Source organism: Papaver somniferum, chromosome 7, assembly GCF_003573695.1.
Source record: "Papaver somniferum cultivar HN1 chromosome 7, ASM357369v1, whole genome shotgun sequence".
NCBI lineage: Eukaryota > Viridiplantae > Streptophyta > Magnoliopsida > Ranunculales > Papaveraceae > Papaver > Papaver somniferum.
Genome location: NC_039364.1, coordinates 96252138 through 96266780, shown reverse-complemented (window position 1 = coordinate 96266780; position 14643 = coordinate 96252138). Strand labels below are relative to the sequence as shown.

At 39.5% G+C, this 14643-nt stretch overlaps 1 protein-coding gene across 1 annotated transcript; it reads right to left on the bottom strand.

Annotated features, from left to right (window-relative positions):
* Positions 1–1736: 1736 nt before the first annotated feature.
* Positions 1737–14441, bottom strand: LOC113294951 (methyl-CpG-binding domain-containing protein 9-like). Its single transcript, XM_026543318.1, has 10 exons — positions 13441–14441; positions 11060–11501; positions 9742–10872; positions 8899–9591; positions 7154–7456; positions 6606–6941; positions 6366–6464; positions 5843–6267; positions 3116–5381; positions 1737–2736 (listed from the first exon to the last, which is right to left on the bottom strand). The coding sequence occupies exons 1-10, from the start codon at positions 14001–14003 to the stop codon at positions 2485–2487; spliced, it is 6510 nt and encodes a 2169-aa protein (XP_026399103.1). The 5' UTR covers positions 14004–14441; the 3' UTR covers positions 1737–2484.
* Between the last annotated feature and the right edge of the window lie 202 nt (positions 14442–14643).

Genomic DNA, 14643 nt, shown 5'->3' with positions numbered 1-14643 from the left:
TGTTCGTCTTGGGAATTCACCGGTGTCTTGGAAAACAAAGAAGCAACCAACTGTTTCTCGAAGCTCAGCTGAAGCAGAATACCGATCCATGGCAGCAACAACATGTGAGTTGAAGTGGTTGAAACAATTACTTGGTGATTTGGGGATTCGTCATCCACATGGAATGCAGCTCCTGTGTGATAGTCAATCAGCATTATACATTGCTCAGAATCCTGGTATTAAGAGATACGTAGTGTTGGGCTCAAGAATGTATCTTGAGACCTACGTATTGAGACCATGAATTGAGACCAACTTGGATAGTCCATTTAGATGGACCGACTTGGACAGTCTATGTAGAGGGTCCGTTTCCGTACGTAGCAAACTTGAGACCCAAGTAATCGGTCTCAAGTCGGTAGGTTTAGGGTTTGTGTCTTGTAACCCAAGTTGAGTCTTGTATAAATTGAAACGTGATGAATGAATGAAAGATAGAGAATTACCAAACTTAACACCTTGCCTTCCAACTCTTCCTTTTCTTCAAGAAACCAGCAGTTGTTTTTAATATATACACATGCCTAGATTGTAAATCCTCTCGAACTTGGTTCCATGATGTGAGCCTCGTCAAAGGGAGACTTAAATTCTTGCTATCAAGAACAAGACAGCTGGTAGATTACGATTCTGCTTTGCAGAATACACGTCTATCGGTCAAATCTCACTCCCCTTTTTGCTAGATTATCTTGGGTCATGGTATAATAACAACAGGAGATCTGCCATTTTGTTTGTGCAGACTTATATATTTTAGGAACACAAGGTTGACCTGTTCGCAAGGTTGTTCTTTTTCTCGAAAGCGTCCTTAGACGAAATTCATTACTTTAATTCTCCCTAATTAAATTCATGTTACTATCCAACTAAGATAATTACAATAACCACAAAGATATTAATGAATGTTCCTAAGGGAAGAACACGAAAACAATTCTACCCCAAGAACTTGGGATAGTCGAGAATGACTGATTATCCTGGTTACACTGTCTCCATTTAGAATGACTTGGTAAAGAGAACAACCAATCACAATTTAAACTTCGTATGTGAAGTCCGGGCTAACGCAGACCTACGACGCCTGGTGGTCTGAAAATGGCAAGTAGAAACCCTCTTGAGGATGTATGTGAACAGAAAGTGGTGAAAAAGCAAGTTTTGGGGTGAATAAAAAGGAACTCCTTGTTGCGTTTTCTTTCTAAAACTGGTTTTGGTTGAAAGGGTGACTCGGTTAGAGATTTACCCGTTTCCTTCCATCAAAAACAGAAGAGTAAGAATCCTTGAATCAAAAATCACGAAGGCAGTGTGCAAGCAAGTAGGTGAAAATGTCACAACAGGCTTGTGAAACGATTGATGACCCGCAGATTCTGCATTATAATCAACACAACCAAAAGGTTATGGAGTTTTTTTGGTTGGTGTAATGAAGGAAACTTGTAGGGAGCTTGAAGCAAGAACAAGATGTTGCAGATCTGGGTTATAATCAACGATTGATGTTACTTTAATTTTCTGCGACTACTTTTCTTTTAACTTCTTTCGATGACAAGTGTTATGGGAACCATTTCACTTCACTTCCTTTATTGACAAGTGTCTAGAGGACCACTTTCAATAATTAGTTCTCTTAATTTCCTTAATTTTCTCAAAAAAAAAAACTGGCCTATTAAAAAGTTACGGAGGAAGTAGTATTTTCCTAAGCTCAAAATACTTCCAATTTTATAACTCCCAGGGAGTAAGTTAACTTCTTGTGTTCCAAGTATTCCTTCATTGTGGCTGCAGCATTGTTCTCTAATTTTCTCTTTTGGCAGACATCTCTAGTATGAATCCAAATATTACAACCCGGTGAACCCTTTTCTGATAACAGCAGTAGACACTTGGATTCAGAGAGAACGGAGTAAACATAAAAAGCATATGGAGCACAACAAGTCAATGAGATAACGAGAGCAAGTGAAACATGTATAACAAAATTAAACATGTTCTGATTACACCTGCTCAGTTTCATCCTTCCTTTTTTTACATTGATTCTTTTGTTGTATGGGTATACGGATCATCTGAAATGAGAAGACAATAATTATCCCTGCTTCATCCACTCTCTCTTTCTCTATCTCCTTCTGTTTCTCTCTATATATCCCCCCAATATGACCGCGTAATCTCTTAAAGCACCCCCTTTGTCGACTAAGTTCAAAACTGTACCCTCCTTCACCTGTGTTTTGTCAATGCAACACCTACTCTCCCATGTAAAACTAACTACTTCATGCTGCCTTATAATCCGGACTTCTGTATTAGCGGGTCAAACTTGCCTTCTTTATATACACACAAGCAGACAACAGCAGTGGAAACTGCCCACGGCCTTGAAAGGGTACACCTTTTGATGTGCTTGCCCAAGAGGTCAGGGTGATTGAACAAATTTACAGAGTTGGCAATACTGCTGTACCACATTACCACCAACCAAGATTAGATTTGATTCTGGTTTCTATGTGTCTAAGATCTACCCTCTGTATCCTTTCTTTTCTTGCTCAGCCTTGGATTGGTATCTGTAGTAGGAGGACTTGCATCTGAATCTGGTGGACTCTTCTGGTAAATGATGTTAGCGTCAAGTGTGTATATGCGAAGGGCTAAAGATGAAATTGTGGAGGTTTTTGCAGCAGCTGAAAGAGATGACCAGTAGTACCAACTATTCTTCAAGTACTCCGTCTTGATCATGTCCTCGAATACAATTATTGATTGAATCATCTGAAAGATCAAAACAAACTTTCACTTTATTATGGCAAGAAGGAAAATTGAAGAAAAATTATTCATCAACATACTTGCAGAAAAAAAAAATAACATATCGTGATAATACGTAAACAATGGAATGTATAAATTATTGATGTCAAACTAAAGCTCTCTTGAAATCTAATGTTACGAATTGCTCAACAGTGGCCAAGTATACATTATGTAAATTCTTTTCTACAGCACTTACCAAATTTTCTTATTATCTGCTAATAACACAAACCGGAATGGAAATTGACCACTGGTTAAAAAATGATGTAATGACAGTTCTTCAAAACTGTAATTATAACCTACTAAGTCAACCATTTTAGGAAAAAGGAAAGGAAATAGACAAGCTCACCTCAAATATTGACTCTGCAGATTTAACAAATGCACGCCAAGCAGATCTTTTCAATGGGTCAGACTTTAGTGGCCTCAGTGCTTCTTCAGGAAGAGCAGCATCCATGTCGAGTAAGTTACTTTTGAGCCGCCTTAAAATTGGAGTAACCTTTCCCACCACAGGTCTCAATGAACGTTCAGGCACTACACAGCAGGGAGCCTTAGGTGCTGGAGTATTCTTCTTTGAAGATTCTGGGCCTTTCTTGTTTGAATTTTCTGAAACCAATGACTTGCCTTTTGGCTGTTCCTCCTTCAGACTGTTCTTAGCACTTCTTTTTGCAGAATCCGTGGGATTTTTATCAACTGATACAGTCTTGTTTTTCTGTTGAGATACCACCTCCAGAGCGTTACACCTAGTACCATTTTCAGCTTCTTTCTGTTGGGCAATGTTTAAAATTAGTGTTGGATCATGGAGATACAGAGAAGTGGATGGGACAAGGGATGGAATCCCGTCTGAACCAATGAGTCCTATTCCTTTCACTAATTCCTTGTTGGAATCATTGGTGATGAACTTTTTTTTTATTTCCTCCAGGTTATATGGACAAACCATTTCCTTCTTTTGAAATTTTATCACTCTAGAACTACTGTCCAATTTTCCACTCTTCGATGCATCAATTCTGCTTGTTTCACTTGCATGCTCCTCACGATTGGTGCTTACTTTCCCTTTCCCTTTTGTGTGATCATCAGTCTCCTTGCCTTCATCATTGGCTGGTGACAATGAGTTGCACCTCCCATCATTATGCCCTGCAAGTTCCAAGTTGGTGGAGAAGGTCTGATGGCAAGTAAGACAATGGGGTCTGGAAGGCCAGACCAGTTCTAGGCATTCACACCTATATATTTTATCATCAGAAGTTGCTTTCAACTTCCTACCCCGCCTCTTTGGGATGGTATCAGAGGTTTCTGGGTCCATGCACGGACCATACATCGTCTCCAATATTGTTGAAGCTTTTGTTGCAAGAGAAGTTCCATCTTTTCCACCATCAAAAGACCTCAACCCAGTGACTTGGAAGTCACTAAGAATAGGATTTCCAGCTTGTTGAGAGGACTGAGACTTCAATCTGTGCATCTGCAGAATCGATTCCTTCAACTCTCTCTCCCTTGGATCACTACTATTCAACCATCCAAGAAGTTCTTGGATTTCTACATCAGAATCATAGGAAACCCATGACGAAAACCCAAGAACTCCATCATGAGATTCATAGCCGCAAGCCGAAGTTGAACCCTCCATACCTGGCAGAACCTGCTCTTTTGCATTGCTGCTCTTCGCATCATCTGGAGTACTATTGACTGGTGTACTACCATCAACAACCAACCATGGACATTTTCCTGGCATATTCAGAGCCCAGTAAAGTCTACCAGCATTGTCCCTACCTAAAAATTCCCTACGCATAGATAGCTGAAGAAGCTGCGATTCTAAGACTCCAATTGAGTTTTCCATATGTGAAATCTCATTCTTGAGTGAGTCCACCTCAAGGTTGTAGGCTCGTGGTTCGTTTAGAACTTCAAACATGGGCTGCACACAATCAGTGGTTTCCGTACCAACTTCATGTTTCTCACTCATGGTACTTTCTGTTGCAAGTTCCTTTCTCAAGTCACCTACTTGTTTTTTCTGGAGAGCTGGTAGCTGTACCTCGCTGTGTTTGTTTGATTCACTACTCTTAGAAGCCTTATCTGGGGAAAGACTTTCAAGTGCGAGATTGTCATCCAGAACTGAAAGACCATCTGGCTTTTGACCATCACTATCTGCAGCCAACACACTTAAGTTTCTACTTCCATTACAATGATCCCCTGAATTGCTCTTCCCGAATGACCAATTAGAATTATTGTTCACATTGTTAGAATCATTTTCCTCGGCAACATCATCAAGCTGAATCATACCAGGGAAGGGTGAGCAGAAGTTGTAACTATTATTAGAAGTTTGGTGTTGACCGCTACCCCTGCTAAGGCTCAACAGCATACTGGCTACTCCTTCTTTTCCAGCTTCACCAACTCCATTAAGCGCGACTTTGCTTTCTTTTGTGAGGACTTCTTCTTTATACTTTAGGTTTCTTAATTCTGTAGAAAAAGAACGCAGTTTCTGCTGCACATCAGCCGACATTTCGGCACATTGATCAAGGTGTTCACGAACAACAGATGAGTCAACGCCTCGTCGCTCAAAAACTTCAGCAAGAAGACCCTCTACATCAAGATAAAAGTGAATTAGCCACAACAAGTGCCCTGAAAAGGCCCTAAGCAGATCTACCAGAAGAAGAAAAATGAGCATCCATTAACTGACATTAACACTTTTTTAACTTCTGAGTTGCTTACAGAGTTTTGATCAAACAATTCAGGACTTATATTCAACATTTTGTTGTTCGCAGCTGAACAATCCATCTTTACTACTAGCAGGAAACAACATGGTGTAGTCGGGACCAAAAACTTTCACTGGAGAAGTGAGACCAAGCAAAAGGTTGAAATGGTTATCAGTTTCTATAAACAAGGGAGGTCATTTTTGTAATATGCTAGGAAACACTCACGAAAAGAATACCTTTCGCTTGCTAATTTTCTAAAACTAAGTAAGAAGTTAATCGTAGAAATAAATAAAATAACCTGACTAATATAGGGCAACAATGACGTGGCCACAAAATATATATTAGCAATGAACATCTTTAGGACAATTTGACAATAAAAAATAAAGTGTCAAACATACTCCTCCAGGCTACAATCCCAATACTCTTTTTCTTCCATAATAGCAGCTAACTTGTTCAGTGTCTCTGAGAAAATACGAGTTCCTTCACCTTGATATCTCTTCTGTCTACGCTGATGAATGACGTGAGTATCGGGTGGTGCCTTTACTTCACCACTTTCAATACATGTGGGACAATACCAGTTTCCAATGGGAATCTTAAGGAGAGGAGGTATCAAGCAGTAAGTATGATACTCAGAATCGCAATGATCACACAGTAACACAGTTTCATCACTTTTGTCAATGCCACAGAGTCTGCAGACACCATCGTCCCAAGGAGCTTTAGGGATCTCCTTGCCACACAGAAACTCATCTATTTCCTTCTTTAGTGCGGGGCTTAAGCATTGGGGATCAGCATGCTCCTTAATTTTCTGTACAAGATCAAGCACCTGTTTGGAAGAATATACCGTAAAGTAAATTAACAAGGTAATACAGGAAATGGATGTACAAGCAGATTGCAAGATTGGCCAATGGAAAATAATCACACCTCTTTTTCATACAGCAATTCAAAATTTCCAGATAATTGTTCAGCTAAAAGCATCAAATCCGGACGGTCTCCATAAGCAGTGCGTATGTTGTGCCAAACCTGATAGAGCAAATATTAGTAACAATACAAGTTAGAACCTAGAACTCATCCTTAGAATTTCTCGTCTATACAAGACTATGATGAGCTTTGGTGCCAAGTATTTTTTTTAATTCACAGGAAGTAAGACAGGAATCAACATACCTCACGTACATCCTCCAGAAAAGCTTCGTAAGATCCACCATAAGTGCCTACTGCTAACCTCAAGTCAATGGTTCTAAAATCCAATGCACGAGATACCATTGCAGGATATCCAAGAATGCCATCATCCTCATTAGCATTAGGGTTTAGTGAGGTTGTTCCAAGCAAATTGCAGAACGTTTTTGCCTCATCTTCAAGAACAGTACGGCGCAATACATAATGACATTGTTTCATGACAATATCAGACATTGTTTTGACACGTCTTTCCTTTTTTACTACCACAGGTTTCCTCTGTGAAACTTCGTCAGCCACACGTGTCAGCACCGAAACAACAGCTTTCTGCGTATCCGATAAACAAGATCAATATAGATTCAAAAACAAGCTGGCAAAAAAAGAGCTCATTGCCAACTCAAAAATGAAACAATAAATTGGTTATTTCTTTTAACTTTTGTGTAGCTCCGCAAAAATGAAGTAAAACTGAAGACTTGATTAATAAGAAAAAGCAATCTGAAGAAGAAAATTTCCCTATATACACTCAAAAAGAAAAGCACCTTTGTAGGCCCTGATGCGTTGCCCTTGTATACTTCCTTACTAATAGAATGTCGCAGTATCTTCTTCGCCCACTCTGGCGGACCTCTATCCAACGCCTCGTAGACACATTTCCTAATCCTGGTTCCAACATTTGTGGGTAGCTTTCTTGCAGGTTCCAAGACTTTTGCCCACTCTGGAATCTCGTTGCTGGTTTCAGTAACGATGGTTTCAGGGGCATCAACTTCATCAATATACTCCATTGACCAAATATCATTTTCTCTCTTCAGGGACCCAAAAATATGCTTTGTAGCCTCTGCAAGTAGCTGAGAATCAAATAAATGAGTGCTCCCCTAAAATAGGTATCTATCACTAGGAAAGTCTTAAAGCTGAGAACAAATTTGGAATATAACATAAGGACAAGTGAAAACCCAAGTATGGTACTACGGCCATACAGCATTAAGTTTCTGACAGCCCATACTGCAACAAATCAGTTTCCTTACATTAAATGGAACTTACTACTGTAGGGTCCTTACTTGTAAGATCTTTAGAGTGACTTAGGGCCCTTACTTGTAAGGTCTTTAGAGTGACTTGACTCACTCTTGCATTTAGCAATATGTGGGGTATTTTACCGCCAAATCGAGCTGCTACGTAACTTTACTTCAATCTTCTACACACTACTTCCTTGACTTTGCCTTTAGAAACGACAAAGAAACAAAATATACGAGAAAGGAAAAACGGCATGAACATGAAAGAAACATGACAATATTCTAATGTAGACTCGCATCGCTAAAGAATTTATAGTTCTTACCTAGCACGGCTTCAGATTATGGTATTCGAGCAATGGTCTCAAAAAAACAGAGCAAAAAATTTTGATTTATCGCAGATCTTTTGTATGCTAGCCTGGCTGTTAGCTCCATAAGCGTCAAATACTAATCCAAAAATATTTCATAATATGTACTCGAGACTAGAGAGATGACTAATTAAGACATTCCTGACTATGACAAAACAATAATTCACGAACTACCATTGTATACCCTACTAGGCTCTTATTGAGATACAGGAAAAGTAATCTCAACAGAGACTACAGTAAATATGCTGCAAAAAGAAAAAGGAACCAACCACAGTGATACTCGGCGAGAATTCTGATTATCATGTTGATTTAATTTTGAAAAAAATAGATAATGTGCTACCAAAATGCATTTAAATGCCAAATGGTCATTTGATGGGGTAAGGCTGATTGTATGTTGTCTGGGTGGGGCGATGGGACCTTAAATATGGAGGCATGGCGTGGTAGAGCCGCCATGCCAGATGATACACATCATCATATTTACTACGTACTTGAATCCTTAAACTGTGTAGCTCATTGAAACACAAATCCGTGGTCTCACTAATTACTTGTTTCAAATGTAAGTCCCATAACTTTCTCTTTAAATTAGGTTACAAGAATAGGCTCATAGATGTCCAGAGACTCCAGACCACAAATACCTTGGGCTAAGTTGACTTTGTTCCCAAAAGTGTTTTACCACGCTATTAAGCTTAGCTGGGGTGGCCCGGGCAAAGAACACACTCATTTGCCGGTTAGAAGAAGTGGTGACAAACTTCATCAACGTTATCCTACCGATTAATAAGAAGATGGCAATCTATGCCCTTCACAAATCCATACCAGAGAACTTTATAACTTAGAAACTCAAATGCGAACAGAAATAGTATAAGAACTAGCCTACATGATAGTTGGACAAAGAGTAAAGTTGTGATATAATCTTACCAGGGCATCCGCTTCAATTCCACCCACTCCAGCTAATGAGCCGCAAACCATCCCACCATCACCTTGTAGGCAACGGAACACCTTTATATCCTCACGAGATGAAACTTCTGAAGAATCCAGGTTGCCTTCCATACATAAGTAAGCTAGAATGAATCTACGGGCTAATTCAGGCCAAGTTAACTCATTCACTGGGAGCATATCAATCTTCAATTTTCTTAAACTTGACAATTTGTCTGCGTCTTTCCTTCTCCCTCGCCTCGATTTTGACTCTCCAGCATCAAAATTGGGATCTACAAGGACAGCAACTTTCGCCTGGAGCTCACCTACCAGTAAATTCAGCAAAGATCTATGTACCTTAGTCAAAGCCACCCCTGTGCACCTATAGTAAGTATGAGAAGCTAGTTTAGCTTGTGCAGCTTCTTTTTCAGATGCTGTGTCCACTTTGATGAACTTTGGTGAAAGATCCCCTAAAACTATAGAATTTGGTTCACCACTTGGGGTTACATTATGGCCAACCATACCGTGACTACTATGCAACACGAGGTCTGCATTTTCCTGATTTCCCTTCTCAAGTTTCTCCATAAAAGATAAATCATGAAACCAGGGATTTATAAGCTCCCCTTCAAGCTCCTCAAAAGATAAGGTTTCCCTCAAAGCCAAGACATCATTGAAACGCCAAAGTAGCTCATACACCTAATCATAAAAAATAAAAATATAATAAGGATAAGGAAAAAACATAAAACAAAACCAGAAAGAGGTAAGATAAAAGAGTCTGGCAAACTGGGGTTACATCCAAATTACAGCCTACGCCACTTGGATACTTAAGATCCGAAATACACATACCTGTAGAACATCACCAACCAGCTCTGTTGATAGCTTTGAGCTCAACGGCTTGCCATGAGGAAAATGTCTTCTGATACCAAGGTCTTGAACCATATTCTGCTTCAGCCTTTTACTTTTCCCAAACAAACCATCTGCAGCTTCTCCATATTCCATACCTTGAAACAGACCCTTTCTTTTAGCATGAAGTAGCCCATTTCCAACAACTTCAAAATTAGAGTACTCACTTCGTCTAGTCAGGAACTCATATTCTGAACATGCATCGGACCCAGGAAGCTGTTCAATCATTTCCTGCACAAATTCCATATCGAGTCCAAACCTGTCCTGGTTCAACCATTTCTCCACTTCTTGGCACATCATCTCAAGCTCATCTAAACTTTGAACTACACGGGGTATGTGCCTGGGACCAGACATGTCACAGAATTTGGACGGGGAACCAACACCATTTCTGTCCTTGGCATCTATAACTGACCAAGAATTCGTACCATCTGACTCATGGGTGCAACAGAACTGAACACTGCAAGTCTTCTTAAAGGCTTCACGGCAGGCCTCAACAAACATCTCGGAGACCTTACCCCACACTGAAGATGATGACCTTCCTTCAGCAAAAAACTCACCAACTTCATCCTGCAACCCCAACTTACTAGAGAAGAGTCCACCGGATTTTTGGACTAAGCACTTGGTTTGTGGGGTGAAAATATCTTTCGTAACACAGTAAGATTCACTAAGGGTACTGACTGCGAAACATGATAAAAGATCTTGCTCCGGTGGACAAGGATCGGAAAGAAGCACCTGAATGTCGGTGTCCTCGGTATCGCTCAAGTCTGACAAAATGACTATTTCACTTTCTACTTTGCTTTCAGCTTCGGACTGACCAAGAATCTGTCTCAGCAGGACTATTGATGCATCAGGTATAACTGATGCAGAGCAAGGACATCGTCTGACCTTGAAGATTGGTCCAGAGCTTCCACCATCCAGTACGTCACACACAAAAAGAGATCCAGTTACCTTATCGTGCCAACTAGATCTGTAACCAACAGGCCAGATATGACTCCTATCATGGTATGATGGTCGAGAATCAACCTTCCCCAAACAGGTAAGGAAGAGATCTTCAAACTGTACGGGAAGTCCATTCTGAAATCACAAACAAAATCATGTATGATGAGCTGAAAGAACTCGAATTAGCACAAAAGCATGACTAGACTACCATGATAACATTACAAAAAGGAACTGAACGAAGAACCAGTAACCTAGTTTCCATTGGATTAAGAATTACAGGTGGAATGTATTTATATAAGGATGAGAAGAAAATGCATCTCACATTAGGTCGATCGGACTCAGAGCCACCATTTTCCCCCTGTCCGGCTTCCCTAATTCTTGCGCTTCTCCCAAGATTGCGGGCATGAGGTTCCACAATCTCAACATCAGAGGAAAAATCCCCACTTCGACTATTTCTCAGAGCTTCTCGATTATCTGCAGAACTATTAGTTCTTGAATGTCTAGCAAGCTCCTTTCTCCTAGGTGAATTGAAGGAATTAGTACTCCTAAATCTTCTCATAGGAGTGGGGTTCAAATCTGCCTCCTCCCAACTCCTACTCATAGTCAGTTCCCGGTTTAAGAACCTTTCAGAAGCTAATTTGATGGGGTGTGAATTTATGCCAGATTCTCTTTGTACAGCAGCACTTGGATGCCACAAGATCGGATATTTCACAGGAGTACCGTACGGAAAACCACTAATATGGGTATCACCCAGAGTACGCATCCTACAAAGTGTAACAAGACAAATCAAACTCGAAAATTTGAAGTTTGAGCAATCAACAACAATATTAACCACAGACCAAAAATCATGCTACAACAAATTTTACATGAATTAACTGCTACGGATAGAAGAACCAGTGATCTCCTGAGTTTTAATTAGCTGAATATTATTTTTTAAATGTCATTGCCACGTGAAACAGGAGCTCCAGTTTACTCAAAACATCAGCTGTTCTTGTGTGATAAGTCACAGGCACTGTGTATTCCCAACGGTATTAGCCAAATGGAAAATAACACACACGGTGAGAAACCATCCAATCACTAGTTACAGTTGCAACTTGTAATTAAATGTGTATCTTCATTAATCTGTTAAGAAGAAACCTAGGTGCACACTTGATGGTCTAAGACCAACCATATAAAACAATAACTAAAAGAATTTAACAGATCCAAGATCCTAAAATATTACGTACTACATCACATACACAATATGCATATCATAGCAATCAAAATTCAAGAGAGCCCTTGACCAAACAAAATTTCGAACATTATGATTACTGGGAAATATCTATAACGCCCTCTTAACAAAGTAGTGAAATGAACATTCGTAGTTCTAGGAAGAAGTCTTCAGTTTTATGAGGTCTATTCATCTTTGTTCTCCTCTGCTTAACCAGCCAAACCATTTTCAGCTTTACATTTTATCAGTCGGCTAGTTCCCCAAGTGTATGATCAACCCAAACTGAAGGGCTAATAGTTGCACCAATGATGTCTAACACGCAAGGATTCAATGTCACAACATCCTAGAGAACGAACCAGCAAAACTTTTCCTAGTTGCCAGCTTATGCATGAGTGCACGACAGCTGCCAAAATGGCAGGCATGAGAATCTTGGTGGTGATACCTAACTTAACACCATAAACTATCCTTCTCCATTTTCCTACAAGGCTACAACCTCTGGAGTTGGGAACTACACAAGCATAAGGTGACTCTCAATGTAAAACTACTTGTTTGATCATGATGATCGGAACTAAAGAATTCCACATGAAGGCCCTTCAAATGTCTGGTGGTTATTTTATAATGCCAATGAAACTTGTGCTACATGAAAAGTCTTAAAACACAGCAAATTAGAGCTATCCATGTTTGCATGCTCGATTCACTTCGAATGCAGATATGCTTGAAATAATAAATATGTCTTTTCTTGTTCACTTATCCCTTGGATAGGTTAATAGATTAAACCTAGAAGCTTTCACACATTCTGAATGTAGTTAATAATATTCAGTACTGATGGAGTACTGATTAATATGATTCTACCCCTTGAACCTAGCTAGAAGTATATGCCACTAGTCCTTTATCAAAATGCTCGAGCTTTCAAGAAGTTGTTGTTAACAGCGAAAGCACCTATGAGATGCCCTGCATGCATAATATCATGGAACCCCACTACAAACCCCCATATCCTGATTACTTTCCCCTCTTTCCAAAGGATCAATCTCTTAGGGTTTGTTACTGTTAATATTGTAGTAAATCTTTAGAAACTGTGGTACCCTAAAGTGGAGAACTGGTTTATAAGAGTCTATCAAAATGTTTGAGCTTTGAGACTAAGCAGTTGACAACGTCCCAACCACTTATACAATGACCTGCTTGCATGGAACATGCATATAACTACTTGGACTAATTTCTGCAACTAATGCAAGAAAAAGGAAAAACCTTTCTACTTCTAGTATACACTTTCACCTCCAAACTCAATGTTTTCAAATTGTATATAATATCTATCATATTCACAGGGTGTTGGCAGAATTTGATCATACCCCACTACTAAAAGGAGCTAACTTAAGAAAATCACTAAATAAAGGCGAAATCTTTGGTTGAAAAACTTCATATTCAAACAAGTAGCACCAAATTAAGAAACCCCAAATCAGCAGAAAACGAAAAGAACAAGAAGAAAGGGGGCATACCTAGAATGTTGTTCAAACTCTTCAACATCTTCATCTCTAGGAGGAGAAGAATTGATATCCAAAAGCGGCCTAACAGCAGTACGTTTAGTCGTCGGAGGAGGAGGAGGAGGAATGGCGACAGTAACGGTATTTGAAACACAACCCAAGTTCCATCTCTTAGTACCAACACCATTCCCTAAACAAGAAGAACAAATCCAATCTTCTAAAACAATAGCTTGACGAGAACGCATTGAACAACAGCTCAAATGAAACCATCTATCACAACCATCACAAACTAGGACACCACCTCTAGCTTCAGCTCGGCCACAAACACATGGTACACCACGTACATCAGCTGGTAAATCAGTAGGCGGTCTAAATGCTAACCTAGGATTACCATGTACACTTCTTACGACTTCATTTGCATCCAGTAGAGGCGGCGTAGCACTGAAGACGGAAGGGTCTTCCTGTGTTGATGATGAGGAATAAGGGATCTCATTAAGATCGATTTCAAAAACCAAAGGTTGACGAGATGATGATGATTCTGAGGGTTTAGCAGTATCAGGTGTAGTTGAAGAATCCATTAAATCAAGAATACTAGGGATTTATTTTTCGATGATTTAGTCTTGGGTTCTTGCATTGTTTAAATAGAGAGATTTGTCGAGAAAATCAAAGTTGAAATGATAAATGTGATGGGTGAAACTGAGTATAGATCAGAAAGATTGTAGAGTTTGTTGAACCGACTTCTGAGATATAGCGCCAGGTTTCGAAAAAGGGGTTACAGAAGAAAGAAATTAAGAAACGCCTAAAAATAGATAGAGACGGAACGGGATGATGATGATGATGGAAGAAGAAATGGAGAGAAATCTAACCGAAAAAAAAAAAGTACCAAATCCGGCCCAAAAGAAATAAGACTCTGTTCTCTTTCTCTCCAGTCCTTTGTGTTGTTTAAGTGAGAAAGAAGAGAGAAAGAGATTAAACTGAAAACCCAAACCCTGCTTTTGAGACACAGGAAGAGGAAAACAAAAATCAAAAAGAGGAATTTTTTTTATTTTTGATTTTCTTTTTTTTACTTTATTATCTATCTATGGTTATCGAATTTATTTGTGTCACAATTACTTTAACTGCCCTTTAGCCTTTATTTATGTAACTGATGAATGATGTTGCGGCAATTAACTATATATACTGGCTAGCTGAACACCGAATACAGTACCACACGGCTCA

What these genes read in the sequence shown, in the direction of transcription:
- LOC113294951 (XM_026543318.1), bottom strand. Translation starts at nt 14,003, where the DNA reads ATGGATTCTTCAACTACACCTGATACTGCTAAACCCTCAGAATCATCA. An exon ending in CTGAGTCCGATCGACCTAAT is followed by an intron (nt 10,873 to 11,059) that starts GTGAGATGCATT and finishes TTGTGATTTCAG; the next exon opens with AATGGACTTCCCGTACAGTT. An exon ending in TGGGATTGTAGCCTGGAGGA is followed by an intron (nt 5,382 to 5,842) that starts GTATGTTTGACA and finishes AGATCTGCTTAG; the next exon opens with GGCCTTTTCAGGGCACTTGT.